This window comes from Megascapheus bottae, chromosome X (genome assembly GCF_031878675.1).
Source record: "Megascapheus bottae isolate mThoBot1 chromosome X, mThoBot2.hap1, whole genome shotgun sequence".
Lineage (NCBI taxonomy): Eukaryota > Metazoa > Chordata > Mammalia > Rodentia > Geomyidae > Megascapheus > Megascapheus bottae.
Window position 1 is genome coordinate 93,246,868 of NC_143547.1, and position 22,534 is coordinate 93,269,401.

At 37.0% G+C, this 22,534-nt stretch overlaps 1 protein-coding gene and 1 pseudogene across 1 annotated transcript in view; one reads left to right on the forward strand and one right to left on the reverse strand.

Moving 5' to 3' along the window:
* Positions 1-22,534, forward strand: part of Adgrg4 (adhesion G protein-coupled receptor G4) — a 133,091-nt gene that overhangs the window by 10,790 nt on the left and 99,767 nt on the right. Inside the window, exon 2 of the mRNA XM_090327178.1 lies at positions 5,023-5,637. Within this exon, the coding sequence (XP_090183304.1) occupies positions 5,023-5,637 (615 nt within the window). The remainder of the gene's footprint in view (positions 1-5,022; positions 5,638-22,534) is intronic.
* On the reverse strand, positions 16,627-17,569 carry LOC150041594 (ATP synthase peripheral stalk subunit b, mitochondrial pseudogene; annotated as a pseudogene).

Consider the following 22,534-nt stretch of genomic DNA (forward strand, 5'->3'; position numbering starts at 1 on the left):
TCTGCTGATCTTTTGCTAACAGTTTCCTAAAACACAGGGCAAGACATGTTTAAGTATGCTCATTTTGTGCCAGGCATTTTATCCACATTATTATATCTTTTCATGAAGACAGCTTTCCATTGGCTTATCCATCAACCTCCGCATTTATGTCCAATTATTTATGCAGTCAAAAACATATAAGAACCTGCCAATGAAATTTGATCTCCTCACCTTACAAATTTGTGCAAAAATTAAACTCCACTGAGAGACTTCAATGTAGCAAACTGAATTGATAAAATGCTCAGAGGAAAGCTTTGAGACAAAGTTTCATAGCCTCTGATATGGCTATAAATTCTTTAAAAGGATATAAAAGCAATCAACAGAAGAAAAATTAGATGAATTGGATTTTATCCAAATTATAACCGTTGGATAGGTACATCCAAAGACATTATCAGAACAACCTGATGATGAGCAAAAATATTTGCAGGTCATATAAGATTTTAGTGTCCAGAGATATAAAAAGAAATGCTTAGAAAAAGGGAAATTCTTACATTAATGAATGAATGCTTGTTTAATGAACCAGAAAACTAGAACATGTCTGATCTGAGGAAAGGTATGGGTTAAGTTGGATGAAAATAGGACTAGACAACCTGAGGCATGATTGTGTTGGAGGAAGAATGATAGAGAGGATTACATTGAACATGCATTATACACATAAATTGATATGCGGGATTGAAAGTCCTTTGTGTAACTGCTTAAATATTACAAAATGAAGACATTAGTATAATTAAATACTTTAAAATGATTATACTTCTATGGCACCCCAATGGAAAATGGGCAAATATTTGTATTTGAATAGATCCATGTACAAAAAGATATGTAAATAGTTAAGAATATGAAGAGCTATTTAATGTCATTAATCACTAAGGAAATACAAATCAAAATTACAATAAAATAACTGCTTCCTACTCTCTAGGATGACTAGATAATGCTAATCATAATAATTTTATACTGGAAAACAGCAAGTGTTGGTGAGGATGTAAGAGAAATTGAAACCCTTATCTATAAAATGGTGCAGTCATTTTGGAAAGCAGTTGGTTAAACAGAGAATATATTTATGACTAATCCAAAAGGAACTGAGACAAAATGAATGTCATGAAGTAATTGATGGAAAATGAATACCAGAATCATAGCAGCATTGTTCCTAATTGTTACGTGTAGAAACAACCTAAATATTATTAACCAAGTAATCAAATCAACAAAATGTGAGTTTACACATTGATAGATTATTCAGCCATTGAAAAGAATGAGGTATTGATACCTGCTAGAATATGGATGAGCATGGTGCTAAATGAGAAGCCAGATGAAATAAGAAGCCACATACTGTATGAAGATTCCATTTGTATTAAATACCCACATTTGGCTAATCTATAGAGGCAAGACGTAGAAAAATTGTTGCTATGGTTGGGACAAGAGGCCAAAGAACTGATGGCTTGATGAGCACACAGTTTCCTTTAGGAGGTGAAGGAAATGTTCTGGAGCTAGATAATGATGGTGGATGTGTACTTTTGTGAAGATGATAAAAGGGCCTAAGTTCTACACTTGAAAATGCTGGATTTTCCAGTACAATACAATTGCGCTTGATGCTCTTTGAGCTGTAATATAGACATTTAAACAAAGCTTATAATGAATTTTTCTTAGCATGGACCACACTTGCAATGTTCTCTCAGCAAAGCAAGAAATGAACATTTCCATGTAAATTTCTCACAGGACTGAGTAAAACTTGTTCATAGGAAACTAAGTCAGAGGGCCAGGAGCATGGTCTAGTCATACAGCACATGCCTAGCATGCACGAAGCCCAGGGCTCCATTCCTCAGTGCCACATACACAGACAAAGCCAGAAGTGGTGCTGTGGCTCAAGTGGTAGAGTGCTAGCCTTGAGAGAGCTAAAGGATGGTTTCTAGGCCCTGAGTTTGAGCTCCAGGACTGACAAAAAGAAAAGAAAAAGAAAAAGAAGTTAGAGGAAATACACCAAATATTAATGGATGTTGGTTTGGGGTGCCAGAAGTTTTCGGCTAATTTTTGTCCTCCTTTTACTTTCCAAAGCTCTCTATTTTTTTTAAAAAAAAAGGTACTTACTTTCACAATGAACAAAACACTTCTTATTTTTTTAATGGGAAAAACCATAAATGGGATTAAAAGTAAAAGAAGCAACTAGATAGGGGTGAAAAAAAAAGCAAAGGAGCCCAAACCAAGAGAGAACCCACTTTAGGAGAGCAGTCATACAATTTGTATTTGAAAATTGCCAGGGAACAGATGGCAGAGTCCAGGCAGACATCTGCAATGGATAGCAAAATGGTATGCAAAGGCACAAGTGGCCTTTGAAGGAGTCCCCTGAGAAGCCTGGCGAGAAGAATTGTGGGGCCCAAGTCTGGGCCTCCTCACACCTGGGCCTCCTTGGACCCGTGGTGGGGGGCAGGAGGCTGTAGGAGGCTTAGCGCAGATGTGCTTGCCTGTGTCAATGTGCAATCTGTCTCCCCACCCATTTTTATGATTATAAATGTTACACCTAATTTCAAAATGGAGATATCATTGAAATAACCATATAGAACAATTGAAACCTCTGCTTAGGAGAGTCCAAGCATTCTACTGATTATGACAAATGAGGGAAACCATTGAGTCTATGTTTAATGCAGTCCCACTTATCCAGCCTTTCTCTGATTTGTTTTGTTTGTTGGTCCTTCACTTAATATGATTTTTTCTAAGTCTTTCCATTTCCTTACAAATGGGGTGATGTTGTTCTTTCTGACAGCAGCATACAATTCCATTGTGTATAAATACTAGAGATAGAGCAAAACCTAGATATATAAGGCCATACAGTATGACTCTAAATGAAAGGACCGCCAAGATATAGAAACAAAAGCCATACAATGAGTGATTGTTGTCCTTAATGTACTATGTTATCTCTCATCTCTTTTGCTATCCCTTGGTTATCTCATATTGTTACAGTATCTCACCTGGTTATCTGATATATTGTATATATCAGATTGTATATATTTGGTTATTTGAAATAGGATAGAGAAGAGGAAAAACCAAGATGAGGGGTGGGGGTGGGGGGAGGGAAATGGGGACCAAGACATGAGAAAGGGTATCAATGTATGTGAAGTAATGCACTCTCTATCTGGTGAATATAATGTAACCCTTCTATTAATTACAATCAAAATTATATGAAAAAAGAAAAATTGAAACCTGTTGAATTTCACATATATTCTTTTAAAAAGTATTCATTTATTTAATCTGTTGTGGCGCTTGAACTCTGGGCCTGGGTGCTCTCCCTGAGCTCTTCAGCTCAATGCTATCACCCTACCCCTTGAGCCACAGCACCACTTCTAGTTTTCTAGTGATTAATTGGAGATAAGTGTCTCAGACACTTTAATTCCAGTGTTGGCTTTGAACCATGATCCTCAGATCTCAGCCTCCTGAGTAGGTAGGATTGCAGTTGTGAGTGACCACACCTGGCTCACCAAATTATTCTTAGTTAATGTGTTCTTCCAAATTTTCTTCTATGTATATACAAACATATTTTAATTTAATATTTACATTTTAATTTACCTTGTTATAATTCTATTTCTATTTATGTTTAATAAGACAATATCTTAGTATACATTTTACATAAATGTGGGCCTTTTAAAATCTCTTCATGACTCTGTAGTTCTGGTCTTCTCTATATACCATTGTAAAAGGTAGTCATTTTCCTAACTAGAAACTTTTTGCAGATGCACTGTTTTCATTTTTCTCAATAAAAAGCAATGATATAATAAACATTCTTATACTATCATCTTTGTGCCTAGGTATTTGAATATGACTATCTATAGAATATGCTTATTTCCTGTTGACTTCTAATGTACTGTTACTGTAGTCACTACTTCTGAGTGGAGGTGCAGCTCTAAATTACAGTGTGTAGGGAGCTTACTCTTCCATTCTTCCACAACACCTTTTGGATTGAGTTGAGATGTACTGAGATTGTTCCTAGGTTGAGATAGGGTGATCCTCAGATATTTTTTCCTGTTGGCTTGGAGCTGTAAGACTGGTAGTAATGAAGGTCTCTTCCTGTAATATAGGGGTCATGCCTGCCAAAAGGCTATAGGAAGGGACAAATCCTTCAGCAATGTTTGAGAGGACTTTGTGTACAACTTAATCTTCAATACTGATCCGGCATAGACTCGAATGTGAATGATGGCCCATTTTGTCAAGCAGATATGCAATAGTTCAGACAAGAATCTCATTTTACTGAAGCAGCCCCTGAGACCTTAGTAGGAGGTTCAGATACTTGCTGAAAGTAGTTCAGTTCGTGCATGTCAGAGCTGCAATTCTGCCATCTTGTGTGACTCGAGATCCAATGGTAACTGGGCCCAGGGCCACCTGGAAGGCCTTAATGCTGGGTGCAGCCCTTAGTGAAGATGGGGAGGTGGGCAGAAGATGCGCTTAGAGCAGTGCTCTGGACTTCCAGTAATGCCCAGCTGGTCAGCCTTTAGGAATCTGTCAATCTCCTTCAATGAGGAGCAGTCCGCAGAAATGGAATAAATCTAGTAATTTGGCCCAGGAAAAGGCATCAGAGAAACAAATTGCTTCTGCATCATGAATGTAATAAGGCAGTTAGGGTGGCGGAAATAATTCTCTTTTGATTACATGCATAAGGATTATTTGTAGCAAATGTGAAGTCCAGGCCTTTCCCTTGGCCTCCTCCACCCCACCAGCCATGTACTTCTAAATCTTTCTCCAAACTCTCCAGCTGCTGTGTACTCGGGAATCACTAATCTAACTTTTCATATTAGTCCAGGAAAAATACAATTAGGAAAACAATTCTTTCTGGCAGAAAACAGCACGCCAATGTCAAATGGAGATGAGTTTCTTTTTCTCCCATTTCCTTATTTGTATCAGATTTGACTCCTAATTAGGTTGGGCCATTTGACTATAGTGCCAAAGACGATATGTTTTCTTAAAGTGAAATTTCATTTGTTTTCTCTTTTCAAATTTGTACAGATCCACTTTCCCTAAAAGGAAAGAGGCTAGATTTTTATGGAAGAAGTGATAGCTACGCAAGCCTCACCAACAGCATTCCTGAGCTCAGCCGATTCACAGCATGCATCGATATGGCCTTCATGGCTGACCGCCCCACTTTTTGGATGGTCTTCTCCTATATTACTAAGAACACCCTCCTGGGCAGAGAAGACATACAGCTCGGACTTGCAGGGAACCATCGGCAGCTAATTCTATACAGCTTGGGCAAGGCCTTTCATATCAGTCACCACCTAACTCCATTTCAATGGCATACAATATGCTTGATACGGGATGGTGTGAAGGGCAAATTTGAACTCTTTGTGAATAAAGAAAGAATATTTATCATAATGGATCAGCCTCACAGCCTGACCGCTAATGGGACACTGGTCTTGGGATACTTTCCTAAGAATGGAGAGGGCCATGTGAAAAGTATGGCACCTCACTTTACTGGCAGGTTGTATTACTTTCGACTCTGGGATCGCATTCTGGAAGACGAGGAGTTTATGAAGTGTTTAGGTGGAAATGTAGTTAGTTGGGAAGAAGATGATTGGCTTGTCCACAAGATCATCCCAACACTTGATAGGAGACTGCGTTGCGGTGAGTAATCTGGATTTTTTCTCCTCTATTAGCAAGGATAGCATGAGTAGATAGCTCCCTCTGCTTACTATGCTAACTAATCTACTCCTGGGTTGGGGCTCTGTCCTATAAGGAGCACAAAAGGTTACCAATATTTTTGCATCTGCATTTATATGGTATGCTTTTTATCTTTCATTTTGATAAAAAGCTTTCACATTTATAGGAAAAAAATTGCTAAAATAACAGAACTAAGAGATTCTTTACCCAGATTCATCGATGCTTAACATTTTCCATTCATATGCTTCGTCATTCTCCCTAGCTTAATGTCTCACTTGTCTCTTTTCCTCTGCCTCCTCCTTCTTCTACTCCTCTCCTCCAACTCTTCTTCTCTTCCTCCTTCACAGCACACATGTATACACACAGTATACACATGTACACACTTATGTATGCATGCATGCATACACATACTCTTCTGTATACACACATACACACACATACACACACCTGCTGTTTCTGAGTCATCTGAGACTAAGCAGCAGGCATGGATTCCTTTTTACCACACTGTCTCAATCTGTAGACCCTAAGAGTAAGGAATTCCTTAACCCCATTACAATGATCAAAGTAAGAAATTTTAACAACTGTGTAAGACATCATTCATAGTTTATATCTAAAGTCAATTAATTGTCCTATCAAGTTTCTTTATAGCTAGTTGTTGTTTGGTCTAAGATCTCAGTCAGGATCATTCAATATATTTAGTTACCATGTCTCTTTACTCTCTTATCTGAAACAGACCCTCAATCTTTCCTTGTCTTTAGGACAAGCATTCATTTCTGGCTTACAGTCCATTCTACGTGTAGAATGTCTCTGAATATATTTTTGCCTAATATTTCTTCTGGTTAGGTTTAGATTGTGTATTTTTGGTAAGAATATGATAGAAGTGATGTTGTATGCTCAGGAAATACATGGTGCCAATTTGTCCCATTATTTGTGATGGTAACTTTAATCTCTTGATTCTGATGCCTGCCACATTTTCTCCACCATGACGTTATTACCTTTTTCCCTTTGAAATTATGAATTAATTTCTAGAAGATATTCTCTTCTTCTGAAACTTTCACCTAACAGTTTTTAATATGTTGATGATTCTTGCCTGAATCACTATCATAACAGCGGCAAAATGATGGAGTTTAAAAGTGTTCTATGTTCTATAATCACTAGTTTGTTTTCTAATGCAAGGAAGGGATTTCTCTTTTTCAAAATTTGCTCATTCAATCATTTTTGTTTTTATTTATATGACGATGAATTCATTGATTATCAGTTTTAGTCATTGAGTTACAATCTGTTCCAATTATTTATTTTGATGGTAAAATTGGCTCACAGTTGACCAGTGGGAGCCTTTCAATCTGGCATTTCTGCCTTTTTGACACACTCTACTATTCTTTTGAGTGTTTCCTTACTTTTTGGCACAACAAGATACTCCAGGCTCATCTCGTACATCTTCTGTTCAGTCTAAAAACCAGCCATTTTACCAAGGTGCCTTGGTTTCTTTGCATGGCATAAGATATTTAGAAAGCAATTTATTGTGAGTAAAATACTGTCATAGAAAAATCTATTCGGAATTGAGTTTAATAATGAAACCTGTCTTATTCTAATTGTATATGGGTGTTTCTCCTTCCTAGTGGGTTTTATTTTTTTTGGAGGGGGGAGAGGCTGGCCCTGGAGCTCGAACTCTGGGCCTGGGCTCTGTCCCTGTGCTCCATTTTACTCATAGCTAGCACTCTATCACTTGAATCACAGCTCTAGTTCTGGTTTTCTGGTGCTTAATTGGATATAAATCTATGGACTTTCCTGCCAGAGCTGGCATAGAACCATGATCCTCCGATCTGAGCCTCCTGAGTAGCTAAGATTACAGGTGTGAGCCGTCAAGTCCTGGTTCTCCTTTCTACTATTGAAAAGAAAACATGGGATTGTTTTCTTTGTACAGCCTTGGTTTCCTTCAACTCCACTCAGTCCTATCCACTGCAATCATCAGGATCCTGAAGAGTAGTAAATAGCCCCTGATAACAGCATCAACATGGGATTTTTCTCGAGCATTATTTACTACCCTTACGGCTGTAAATTAAGCTCAGTGCTGTTAGCCCAAGCCTGTAATCCTACCTAACCGGAGACTGCGGATCTCGGGTTAAAGGCAGCCTTGGCAGAAGAAGTCACAAGACTCCATCTCCAATTTACCCAAAACAAAAACCTGAACTGGTGGCATGGCTCAACTGGTAGCAAACCAGCTCAAAATGCACTAGGCTCTGCTGGAACTCCACCAAACAATTCTTCTAAGTTACTAGTCAAATACGCAGAGAAGCTGGGGGTTGAACAAAGATGTGTCCGATTGCAAAGCTCATGTTTATTTAGCCCCACACGTTGCACTAATATTAACCCAAGGGAATTTGTGACCGGTAAAATGACCTTAGAAATTCCACTGAAGGGAATTTCTGGCCTCCAGCTATAATCACTGTGGCCTCACCTCTGATTGATCTCGAACACCATAGCATTTCTCCTCCTTGTGTCTTGGCCATATGATATCTAGGAAAGGGGTAGTAATAGATGAATAAATATGAGTGATTACAAAACATCTATTTTTTAGCTTTTAACTAATAAATTGGTACTTATGGTCCATAGAAGGATTCTGATCCTTAAAAATAAATTTTAATGAGCACACTGCTAGGTTTCAAATCTCAATAAATCTATGCACACATTAATTATATATGTGTATATTTATATTCATGAGAAGAAGGCTGTAGGGAACATTTGCTCAAAGCCAGGAGCTCTACCTCGGTTTAATAAACAAGTATTCACTGTAGTTGGACACATCAGAGGAATATTTAAACAGCACAGTGATAGTAATGGTAAAAGTACTTGTTAGGAATTTATTTGGGGAAAAGGCTAAAGCTTTTCTTTATTTTTAAATATTGCAAATGCAATATATATGACTATGAATAAAATAGATTTTAAAATATAAAAGTATAAGAAGTAAAAAGTAAATCTTCTCCCTCTTCTCTCTATGTCTATTTTAAATAACTGTTTCCTAAGGGGTTTACAAGTGTGCATGAATATGTACATATATGTTCATGGATATGTATGGCTTTAAAACCAAAAGTAAAATTTACATACATCCATATTGTCCTGAAACTTTATTCATTTTAAAGTATTATCATGGAAACATAACTGCATTTAAATCTGTATTTAAGGCTGTCCATATTTCCTTGCATATATGTAATATTATTTATTGATATGTTTATATACTTACCACTATTCTGCAGGACATATTCCTAAGAATAAATTTCTCAGAAAAAGCAGACAAGCTTTGCAGTTTAATTTGTCATTTTAACATTATTTTCATTTAGCTATACATTAAAATTAATGTGCCTCTGAAAGTAAAATTAATCAATACATATAATAAAATATATAAAGGTTAATACCTTTATATATTTTGTGATATTTTTATTTCAGTTCTTTATCCTAGTGCCTTTCCCCAAAAGTAATGTTTCTGAACAGTTCTTAGGTATACTTGCAGAGTATCTATCTATCATCTCTCTGTTGGTTTTCATGCAAATATTCTGGATTTTTCCTGTTTACAGTAATTATTTAGTTTTCTGCACCTATTTTTTAATTTGCTAATAAATTTTGAAGCTATTTCTACATCAGAAATTATCAAGGTATCTGATTATTTTTGAAGTTGGACTACTACTTATGGATACAATAGTCTAAATGTACTCTATCAATAACTCCATTTGAAGGTTTTTTTTTAGCTTGTTTCTACATTTTAGCTGTGACAAATATCTACAAGATTCTTTTTAAAAAGTAATAAATGATGACAGAAGTGTCTTAGAGAAATCCTTAAGAGATTTAAACTTTCAGTTTAATCACAAACTGAAGCTCCTCTATAGTTACGAGGGAGCATAATTTCCTAGTCTCAATTCAGACACATGATCCAAGGAAGAATTTTTTCTGACCTTTTAATGTGTAAAGATGAGGAGTCTTCTCAAGATCTACAGATTAAATTTCCCTTGGTTATGCATTTGAGAAGTCTCTATTTAAAAAAATGAAATAACATGAATTGAGTCCATCCTAAAAAATCTACCCCAAATTAAAACAGATCCATTTATTTGTGCTCTAATACTTCAGGTGGTTTAAATTATGTACTAACCATCCTTAAAATACACAGTGATGGGTGGTATATTTTACATGCTTCCTAAAGGTCTTGTTTGGCCTGCTATTAATCCCTCCATCCAATTCCCATCCCTCATAGGAACTGTTGTGTGGTGATGGACTCTATAGCCAACAGACAATTTGATGTTGTCCTTGTACATCAATCCTCCATGCTATCCCCACTTTTCATCACAAAAGATGACCAAGAGCCAGCTGTTTCAAGTTCAATCAAAGCTTCTTACAAAGCTTCTTACCCACTATGTCCCTCCCCTTATTGGTATTTTCCCTACCCTCTCCCCTTCCTCCTTCCCTGCTCCTGTCCCTCCTCCCTTCCCTGCCCCTCCCCTCTCTCAGGATTCAATTTTCATGTATTTGATTTAAAAATGAATTTAAGCACTATTTTGAAAATTTGTTGCATTGTTTGAAAAAAATATTTTTTGGTTGTTTTTTTGTTTTGTTTTTTTTTTCTTTGTACCTCACAGGCAGATCTGATTGTGGCAGTTTCTGATCACTATTATCTTTCACAAATGTAATCAACACATGGAATTATATTTTACAGAGGTTATGATTGAAAGAAGTAGATGTAATAAGTGAACTAGAGCAACACACAGATTTAATATGAGGTGATAGATCCAAATCACAACCAGAATTTGATACCTTTACAAATGTTCTACTTAATATTCTCTTGGCAGGTACTTCTGCCACAAAGTGTCTCATGAATATTCAGTTACTCTATACCCTATTCTCAAGCTCCCAGTGATTACAATAATATAAATTTTACCTAGTGTGAAAGAGCAAATGTCAATTAAGGCCACAGGACCCTGTGAATTAGTATTGATTACTATGCAGAGACCATGGGATTTACAGAAAGAAGTTGTAGAAGTGATGTTGTATTCACAAATAGGAAGAAAATGAGTGAGTGTGGCCAAATATGGAAGTCAAATCCTGTGGCTTCTGTGGTCCTTCCAGTACAAATGGGTATTTGCTTACTACTCCATACCTGGATAAATGGGAATTTCCTTTTGGAGAAAGTTTTATTGCATTTCCCTTGTTCTTCTGTGGATTTTCCTGCACAATCTGTACAGTTTCTTTCCATGTCAATTGACAGTAATACAACCTACCAACCCACCAAATTTCTTCAGTTTTATTTGTACTTATTGACTATATACATATTAAGTTCTCTACTATTTTTGTCACCTATGTATGCTCATACATCCACCACTAGAATGAAGATGCTGAAATGTTCTTGTACCACAAACATCCCTCATACTGCCTTTTTATAACCAGCCCTCCTACCCATCCTTTCCTTCCACTCCACTTCATTCCCTGAATCCATTACCATAGACAACCACTAAATTCTCCTCCATTTCTAAAATTCTATTACTTCCAAAAATTGCAGAGTACTCTTCCATGATATTGGTGCATCTAGATTTTTTAAAATAAGGTCAGTCTCTTGTTGAAAGCATTTGGATTGATTGCATTTTTCAGCTAGTACAAAAAATGTTATAAACTTTTCTGTATAGGTTTTGTGTGAACAAAAACTTCTTAAAATTTTCTCTGGGATAAATCCTTATAGTGAAATTTTCGGGCTATACAATAGTTGCAAGTTCAGCGTTGTAAGTAGCTGCTGGACTATTTTCCAAAGGATGTTGCCATTTAACATTCTTACCAGAAATGTGTGGATGTACCAGATTCTCCACATCCTTAAATTTTGTGTTCTCTAGCTTTTAACATTTCTCATAAATTTGTAAGATTATCTCCCTGAAATTGGAATTTGTATTTTCCTAATGCATTTCTCATTGCTTACTTGTTATTAGTTTGTCTGCACTGATTAAATTTTTGTTTCTGTTTTCATGCTTTTAAATAATTACTGTATTTGCTTGTTTTATTGTTGATTTTCAGAAGTTTTTTTTACCTATTCTAGTCCTTTTTTGGGATATGTACTTTACAAATATTTTCTCTTATTTCATAGAATTTTTAAAAACCTTTGTCACATGGGCTTTCAAAGAATTTTTTTTATTTTGAGGAAATCTAATATACTGGTGTAGTTTTAAATGGATCATGATCATGGTATCAAATCTAAGAACTCTTTGCTTCACCTTAGATTCTAATTCCTTTTTTCTTGCCACACTGGAGTTCTTCTAGCTTCTAGTGCTAATTAACTATCATAAGAATGGGTATCATTGACTTACAAATCGTAGTGGTAAGCATTCAGTCTTTCACCATTCATTAATTACTGTACATTTCTGGATGGTCTACTTGATCAAGTTGCTGGAAATCTTTTCATTCCTAACTTACTGAGAGATTTATTGTGAATAGACGTAGGACTTTGACAAATGCTTTGTATCAATTGATGTAAGCATAAGATTTTTCAGGCCCAGGAGTTTGGCCTAGTGGTAGAGTGCTTACCTAGCATGCATGAAGACCCAGGTTCGATTCCTTGGTACCACATGTATAGAAAAAGGCCAGAAGTGGTGCTGTTGCTCAAGTGGTAGAGCTCTAGGCTTGAGAAAGCCCAAGAACAATGCCCAGGCCCTGAGTTCAAACCCCAAGATTAGAAAAAAAAAAGATTTTTCTACTTAAGCTTGTTGATATAATAAATTATACTGATTGATTTTTCTCTCTCAGCTTCTCCTTTGTGTGTGTGTGTGTGTGTGTGTACTGGTAACAAGATTTGAACACAGATATTAACTCTTGCTTAGCTTACTTGCTCATGGCTGGAGTTCTACTATTGACCCATGCCTCTACCCTAGATTTTTACTGGTTAATTGGAAATAAAGTCTTGTGGACTTCTCTGTCCAGGCTGGCTTCAAATCACCATCCTATATGTATCAATTCCTGGTATTTTTGTTTCTTTTAATACATTTCCAAACTCATTGCCCTTTTCTTTCCCTTTTCAGACTTTAATGATATGAGTGTTGAATATTTTCTATCTCACAGATCCTTGAGTATGTGTCCTTTTTTTCAATTTATTTTCTCACTGTTATTTCAGTTGAATAAATTCTATTTTCAGATTAATGATTCTATTGTAATCTTTAGTATTGAACTTATCCATTAGTTTTAAGATACTGGTTCTTATAATTTTTTGTTCTATTATTTCCACTTGCTAATTTTAATAACTTCTATTTATTTTCTGCGATTTCCTATTCTTTCACTTCAAGATAATTTTTATTTCCTTGTATAATAATTTTTATAATGGCTGTTTTAAAAATCTTTGTCAGAAATGATGCATCTCAAGGTCTTAGAAAAACAAACATACGCCAAGCCCAAACCCAGTACAAAGAAACAAATAATAAAGTTAGATCTAAGATTAACGAGCAATGCAAACGATCAGTGAAACAAAGACGTAGTTCTCTGAAAACACAAAAAATCAACAGATTCCTATTAAAGCTAAACAAAAGACAAGACCCAATTTAGAGAAATTAGATGTGAAAAAGAAGATAACACAACAGTTATCACTGAAATCCAGAGAATCACTAGGGATTATTTTGAAAACTTATACACAACTGGAAAATCTAAGCAAAATGAACAAATTTCTCATATATATGACCTATCACATTTAAACCTAGGGAATACAAAAAATCAAAATATTCCAATAGCAAGCAATAAAATTGAAGTTGTAGTGAAGTGTCCCATCAAAAAATTTCAGGACCAGATAGTTTCATTGTTGAATTTTACTAGTGCTTTAAAGAACTAATAGTAATGCTCCTCAGACTATTCCATGAAACTGAAAATACTACAGTGAAATCCATTAGTTTGTACAATTAATATATGCTAATAAAATACAATAAAATTCATTCTAGATAATTCCAACATCTAGTTCATCCTGGTGGCCTCCATGCATAGATATCATTTTTCATTGAAATTGTGATTATTTGCTTTTTGATAGGGTTAGGTGAGTTTTAAAATTGTATTGTGGTTATTTTGTCAATTATGTTCGAAATCTGAGTGTTATTAATCTGTGTTTATCTTGAGCCCATAAGCATTTTCCCATCCTTGTGAGCTGTGTTTCCAGATACAGATCAATTTTCAGAGTCCTTGCGGGGGTATGTTACTACTTACTTTTATTTATTATTCACCATTCCTAGGGCTTGAACTCAGGACCTGAATGCTGTTCTAGAGCTTCTTTTTTTGCAAAGAATCCACCTGAGCCACCATTCCATTTCCAGCTTTTGGGGGGTAGTTTATTGGAGAGAAGAGTTCATAGATTTTCCTCCCTGATCTGGTTTGGATTGCCATCCTGAGATCTCAGTCTCCTGAAAAGCTAGGATTATAGGTGTGAGCAACAGGTGCCTGCCTGTCTTGCTTACTTTATTTGGTGCCTTTGGAGCTCCCACTGGAGCCTTTCTGGGACTGCTGTGTAGGAAACAGCAGTTGTCCCTAGGCCAGATCTCTCAGCTGTGGAAGAGCATGGTAGGATTTTCTTACTGATATCTCTTGGTTCTAGGTTATGCATTGCTAGTGGTCCCCTTTTTCTTTTACTGTTGCCTGCTTGAGAGTCTTTGGGGAGAACATGCAGCTTTCTGTTACTTTCTTCTTTGTTTTATGCCTGCCTGCCTTCGTGGTTATCTCTTCAACAGAGACTTTAAGATGATGTGAATTAAGAGTCTTTCCACACCCAGTGCTATTCAGTCAGTGTGTTTTGGTGGGGAAAGGAGGCTCAAGCTTGGGTGCTTACTGTTAGCCAGGCTCCTGTAAGTTCCACTTGGCCTACTTAGACTGTTGTGAGATTGAATGTTGGGGACACGAGCTGCTTTTTATGTTAGGTTTGGAGAGAGAGGAAGATGCCCTTCATTATTTCATTCCTCTATTCCTGGGCTTATAAATTAGTTTACTTTCTTCCTCTTTGGTTATCATAGACTATTTCCAGAACTGGTGGGTCTACTTAGTTGGGGAAAGGAAGGAAAATGTAGATCCATGCCATGTCATTCAGTTGAGGAGTCTACATTTGCGTTTCACATCAGTTTTAGGGCATTAGAAAGTTTGTGTGTGTGTGTGTGTGTGTGTGTGTGTGTGTGTGTGTGTAAACAAATAGGTGTGGTAAAATGATCAAGATGATATTGATATCTTTGCAGCAATCTGAATTACAACATTTTCATTTCTGAGCATGATAGTCATTATATTCAGCGAAGATAAGTATAGCATTTAGAGACTGTAAGAAAAAACATCTTTACCGCATATGGAGAAAAGCAAAGGAATGATGAGACAGAACTGCAGTGAACTTAAATCACTAGAAATGATGGGTGTGCAGAAAATCTGAATTATTGACTTTAAGAACACAGAAGTACATATGAACTAAGACAAAAAGGAATCAATAACTACTAAAAGAACTTTCTATTCATTATCTGCTCTCACCACTCTCTAATGATCTTGAACATGCTTGCTAATTCATTGTAATAAATTGCTAGACTTTAGGGTTTGATAGGGTTTTTAATTTGTTATAGGTTCTGTCTCCAAAAAAAAAAACCCAAACCAACTACTGGTAACTTGATTACATCATTTTGATCTAGGATAGAAGCAATTCTTTAAGGGAGATGTTGTTCCATAAATGGCCATAATTTGAGATCCCCATTGGCTTTCAATTCCTAGGCTAATGAGTTTGGCTTCAGTATTTTAGTTTAGCACTACAATGACCTCCTCTGAAGTATGCATTTTGCAATTCATTTTTGAATGATTGCAGTTTCTGTAGAACTTGGTCTTTAATAACAAAGTCTATTTCTCCTTAGTTGTTTTGAGTAATCGTTTCACTTCTTTCTCCTGGGTCTGCAGTGGTTCCATGTAAATTGAGAGTATGCATTTATGAGTGATCAGTCACTGAGGGATTGCCCACACTGCCTTATGTCTTCTGTAAATGTTGCATCTGTGAAAATCTCATCTTCTCAGCACTATGCCTCTCTGGGCTTCATCTCCTTAAAAAAGAATTGAAACAGTTTCATTTAAAAATTCTGTCATTTTTAATGAATAAAGATTTGACTATTTATTATTAATCATTTCAGAGAGAAAATGTGATACAGAGGTCTCTCTGAGACTAAACCTTACATCTGAATGTTTCATTGGGAGCGGAGGGGGTTATAAATATACAAATTCAGGCTTCCGGTTAAAATGGAGCAATGTAGGTGCATTATTTCCTACGGGATCTCTAGCACTTAAGATGCCACTTGCTAGGCAATCTTGCTCATTTCACTGGTATTTATTTTTCTAAATCTATGTGCTTCTTTGAGATATTCCCTAGAAATGTTACAAAATCTTGTACCTCTTCTTTTCTCTTTTCTTCCCTCCCCTCTTCTCCCCTCTCTTTTCTCTCCTCTCCTCCCCACCACTCTACTTCCTTCCCCTCCTTCTCTTTCTCCTTCCCCTCCTCTCTAATCCTTCTCTCTTTTCCCACCTTTCCCCACCTCTCCTTTTTCTTACCGTAATCAGTGTGTGTGTAAAATTGTTCAAGTTTTTTAAATAGATCACGCTACCACATTATTACTGGTCTTCCATTGTGAATACTATGCATTCAAAAACCCAATCTTCCACCACAAAAGGATGCACAGAACACATCAGCTGTACCATGGACACAGCATAAGACTACATACAAAGGGGTTCTTGCCCAAAACATGTCTGTTTCTATCACTGTCTACTTTCACTTTAAAATTTTTTTTAAAACCTGGAAGATGATGTCACTTTATTGGAAGATGGTGAAATTAGTTACAAAATTAAACTGTAACTTGGTAATAATTCTAAATTAGCAACACATTTTAATTAATGCTAACTGCTTATTCAAAAGTGATACCGTAACTCAAAAGATAGTTCAGAATGAGAAACTGGACAATAGAGTTCGTTTACTAAATGAAACTTGAACTTTTCCTTTTTAAGAGAAGTAAACTGATTTCAATAGATAGTAATACAGAAAGACTTTTGCACATAAATTTCAATTCAGCCAATTGTTTCTGGTGATTTCTGATGGTTCATTTACATAACCGGCTGTGCTTGAGCCTTCTTCGCCAGCATCTTTGATCTGTGATGCACTTGGCAATTGTCTCCTTTTCCTGCTGTGCAGAAATGCTCTGAACCACACGCTCCTCCCCCCAGTTTATCATGTGCACTTTCGCTGAAGCATATTCTGCACAGAGATATGGTAGTCCAGGCGATTCTTTCCTTCCTTGTGTACACTATGCAGCCGTTCCCGGTAAGTAACTTCCAAGGCCATAGCAATGTTATTCCTCTGAACATCAAAAATGTAGTGGCGTTTATGAACAAGTGCCTTCTGTGCCTTCTCTGTATCAATTGCTTTCTCGATTTGCTTGATGGAAGCCTGTTTCACCTCTTCGAGTTGGGCAATGTTTTGCTCATTGAGTTTATCAATAAAATCTGCGCAAGCGGCTCCATATTTTTTAATTCCATAGACCATTAATAACAATACTGCTAAGCCAGAGAAGGTCTCTGGGGTAATCACATATATTTCTTTGGATAGAAAATACAAGATAAGTCCAGTTCCAGGCACATAGGGTCCGGTTACACCAGTTTTAGGATAGAGAAACTGGAAGAATTCCTTCGGAATCACCCCCAAACGTACTTTTCTTCCATATTCGGGAAGAGGTGGTACAGGGGCAAAACCTGGCTGTGTAATGTGAAAGATCCTTTTTGTCTGCAGTGTCCCCGGTGCCAGCAGGGCTGCGTTCTTCAGACAGGGAGCCGCAGCGCTGACGGCGGAGATTGCCACCCGGGACAACATGGCTAGCAAACATCCACACAGCAGCCACTGAGTCCCTGTCCAAAATTTTTATTTTTATTTTTATTATTATTATAAAGTTGATGTCCAGAATAATTACAGTTATATAAGTCAGGTAATGAAAACCTTTCTTTTTGGAGAATGTTATCCCTACCTTTGCTCTCTCCAAGTTTTTTTCCTTTCATCCTTGATCATAGTTATATAGTTCATTTTCAACATAGTGTCTACAGAATCAGTGTTCAAATTCAAGATTTCATACTCATTGGGCTTGCCTATAGGCTTGAGCCATTGGCATTTGCATATTCCATTTTCTAAGAGTTTCCCATTATTTGATATGATTAATAATGCTCTTTGAATTGTCCGTAGTTTATAAAATGGGAATTGTGGTTACTTCTATCAATGATTGATCTATCAACAGAGAGGTTTGTGAACTTTGGGATATCACATTCCTCTTATATGCTAGGAATGAAGGTTTGAAAATCCAATTGGCTTGGGTAAACCCATGTGCCAAAAAAAGCAAAAATAAAACAAAAAGCAAACAAACAAAAAAAACCCCCAGGATGCTGGGCGGGAGTTTGCCCTAGTGGTTGAGTACTTGCCTACCGTGCACAAAGACCCCAGTTCAATTCCTCAGTACTACAAACATGGAAAAAATGCCAGAAGTGTTGCTGTGGCTTAAGTGGTAGAGCTCTAGCCTTGAGAAAACCCAAGGACAAAGCTCAGACCCTGAGTTCAAGCCCAGGGCTGGAAAAACAAACAAGAACAAAAAAAAAATCAGGATGCTGCGAATCCTCTTTTTACTTGTAGTTATGGGTAAATTTAAACACAGAGAGACTGAAATAATGTTGTCACTGAAATATATTGATTTCTTGATGAGGCCTCATAATGTGAACTTCTGAAAACTAAAGAATGTTGGAAAAATTTAAAATGTTTCTTATATAACTTTGAATCTTTTTGTAAATGTATACAATTTTGTCAGTTCATCTATATAATCAAACGGAGGCTTCTGATTGTCAATTATTTTACTTGCTATAAAATCCCAAAAAACATTGTACACACACTTAGAATTCATGTAGATGTAAATTAAAAATAATTTGGATGCTCAAGACAATGAAATAAGCTAGTAAAATGTCTACTACCACAGTTATTCCTACGTCATAGTTAGTGTGTTCCTCAGATGGGTAAATTCAAAATACTAGTTTCCCTATATAAACATAGATGATTTCATTGGGGGGAAATTGAATAAGAAAAAGATTATGACTCAGTCTTCAATTGTACTATGCACAATTTTCACTTGGATGCTCCATCATCACATCAAATTGCACTTATCCAATCTGAACTTGGTATTTGTCTTCAGAATGGGGCTTTCTTCCCAATTTTCCCATTTCTACAAATATTACAACTACTTTATGAGTTTCCCAAATGCATAATTTTAGTGCTCTGGAAGTTTTCTACCCTTTTTACATTTTCATTTCTTTGCTATGATACCTTGACAATTCTCCCCTTCCATAGCTATATGGTTAGGGATCTTCACACGGTCATGAACTCATTTCCAAGCATTTAGCATATCCATTCATTCAATTTGCCTAAACATATGTCTTGAACATCTCCTGTGTGTGAGGTGCTATACTAGGACCTGAAGATAGATACATACAGCAAGTCAGCAATGAAAAATGAGGCCCTTGCCCACACAATTTAGTGAGGAAGACAGACATTAATAAGTATATAAAAAGACAAGTAAAACTGCAGCTGTGACAAGAACTATAATGAAGAGGAACATGGTGGCATAATATGCTTGAATATATTAGTTTGTTCCTGTCAATGAGGTCAGAGAAGGAGCTGAGATCAGAAGGATGAATAGAAATCAATCAGATGAAGAAAGACACGCAAAATGGTCTACATAGTGGCAACAGCACATGCAATATTCTTGTGATAGAAAAAGTGTTAAGTACTAAGTATAGGAGGAATAGAGAGAGGCTTCAGATGAGGCTTAGAAGGTGGGAAAGACAGTAGAAAAAGTGACAGAGAGAAAGGATCAAATCATATGTAGCTGTATATACCCTATTTAAAAACACTTTTCTGTTTATCCTATAAATAATATAAAAGCCAGCTGGGCATAGTGGCTCATTCCTGTAATCATATCTACTCAGAAGGCTTGATCTGAGGATCAAGGTTCAAAGCCAGCCCGGGCACAAAAGGACCTGAGACTCTTAACTTCAATTAACCTCTAGAAAATGGGAAATGGGCGTTGGCTCAACGGTAGGGTGGTAGCCTTGAGCTGAAGAGCTCAGGGACAGTGCCCAATTCAAGCCCCATGACTGACAAAAAAATAATAATATAAAACCCACTAGAGGCATCTGAGTACATAGAAGTGTGTGCTTGTGTGTGTGTGTGTGTGTGTGTGTGCGCACATGTACTTGTGCATGTATGTGACATGATCATACTCATATTAAAAAGATTATTCAGCTTGCTTTTGGAACAGACTGGAAGAAATCCAAAAATAGTGTCATAGAGTTCAGTTAGGAAGCTACTGCAATTATATGGATGATAAATTTGTACCTTTGTAAACGTAGTCAGTGATGGGAGAAAAGTTGATGGAGTCAAGAAATACTAAGTTTATAAAAACCACAGGACAAGATCATAGATTGAGTCTGCAAAGTACATGAGAGAATGGAGTAGACAGATGGAGAGGACTTTGCTTGTATAATTCAATGATGCCATCCAGTGAAGGAATATTAGAAATTCTTAGTTTTTAATTTTTTTTTTTGCCAGTCCTGGGCTTGAGCTCAGGGCCTGAGCGCTGTCCTTGGACTTTCTCAAGGCTAGAGCTCTACCACTTGAGCCACAGCACCACTTCCGGCTTTTTCCTATGTATGTGGTACTGAGGAATTGAACCGGGTCTTCATGCATGCTAGGCAAGCACTCTACCACTAGGCCAAACTCCCAGCCCTAGAAGTTGTCTTCGTTTTGTGAGAAGATAATGAGTTCAACCTCGGGTACGTTGAGATATTAATGATCTAAGAGATTATGTGAAGTAAACAACTGGTTCTATAAATGTAGAGCTCCACATAGAGATGTGCTCTAAATACAGAACTCCAACACTCACCTGTGGAGATGTGTACAGTGTAAATTCATAGAGGGGAGAAGTCCAATGATGCGACTCCATTAAACAACTAACTTAAAGTTTAACAAAATGAATCTCAGTAAGTTGGCATGTTGTTGATGGGGGGTGAGGTCAAGGGGAGGGAGAACAGACAAATGGAGCAGGGGAATGCAATCATAATATTGAATGTACATATGGGAAAATGGAACCTGGCACACTGAGGGCATGGATGGGGTTGGGAGGGATGGAGGAGAATGATGGGAGGGATGACACCGATCTACATACATTGTACTCACAAACTGACATGTTGAACTGAAATCTCTTTGTATAATTGCTTAAGTATACTAAGTAAATAAGTAGAAAGAAAGAAACTGTGGGTACAGGCAAACTATAAAGTGACAAGAAAATAGAGGCTATGACAGAGCTTTGGTCAGCTAAAATAGAATGAGTCTGCAAAAGAGATTGTGGAGGAGCCACCAGAGAAGTGAAGACTAGATAGGCATTTTTTGATGAGACAAGGAAAAAGAAAAGGAACAGAGTGGCTCCAGAATGATTTGATTTTTTTTGCCAGTCCTGGGCCTTGAGCTCAGGGCCTGAGCACTGTCCTTGGGCTTTCTCAAGGCTATAACTACCACCTGAGCCGCAGTACCACTTCTGGCTTTTTTCTATGTATGTGGTACGGAGGAATCAATCCCGGGTCTTCTTGCATGCTAGGCAAGCACTCTACCACTAGGCCAAACTCCCAGCCCTCATTTGATTTTTATATTTTTCTCACAAGAGACTGAAATGTGTTCAAACCCAGAAGGAAATACTCATTAGGAAAAGGTTAACTACAGTCTTGGAAATGGCAGAAAGTGATAGGATCTAAAACACAGCCAACCTTTGTTTTTTTTTTAATATTTTTTATTGTAATTAATAAAAGGGTTACATGATATTTGCCAGATAGAAGGTGCATTAATTCACATACATTGATACCCTTTCACATGTCTTGGTCCCCATTACCCTCCCCCCCACCCCCCGTCTTGGTTTTCCCCCCTTCCCTATCCAATTTCAAATAACCAAATACAAATAAATCCAATATATCAGATAACAAAGTGAGATACTGTAACAATATGAGTTACCCAAGGGACAGAAAAAGAGATGAGAGATAACATGGTACATTAAGGACAACAATCATTCATTATATGGCTTTTGTTTCAATATCCTGGAGGTCCTTTCAATTAGCTTCACATCATATGGCCTTATGTATCAAGGTTTTGCTCTATTGCAGATCTCTGTTAGTAGAGCCCAAGGTTTCTACTGATTATGACAAATGAGGGAAACCATTGAGCCTAAGTTCCTTTGAGTCTGGCTTACTTCACTTAATATGATTTTTTTTTAAGTCTTTCCATTTCCTAACAAATGGGGCGATGTTGTTTTTTCTGACAGCAGCATAGAATTCCATTGTGTACAAATACCACAACTTGTTGATTTACTCATCAACTGAGGGACATCTAGGTTGGTTCCATATTTTTGCTATGGTAAATAGTGCTGCAATGAACATTGTTGTTCTAGTGGATTTAGTATAGCCTTGTTTCTGGATGATAGGGTAAATGCCAAGTAGTGGAATTGCTGGGTCATAGGGGAGTTCTATGTTTAGTCTTTTGAGGAACTGCCACACTGCTTTCCATGGTGGTTGAACGAGTTTGCACTCCCACCAACAGTGTAGTAGTGATCCCTCCTGACCACAGCCCCTCCAGCATCTGTTGTTATTAGTTTTCCTGATCCTGGCCATTCTAACTGGATTGAGGTGGAATCTTTGAGTTGTTTTGATTTGCATTTCTTTTATGACCAGAGATGTGGAGCATTTCTTCATGTGTCTATAAGCCATTTTTGTTTCTTGTTCAGAGAAGACCCTC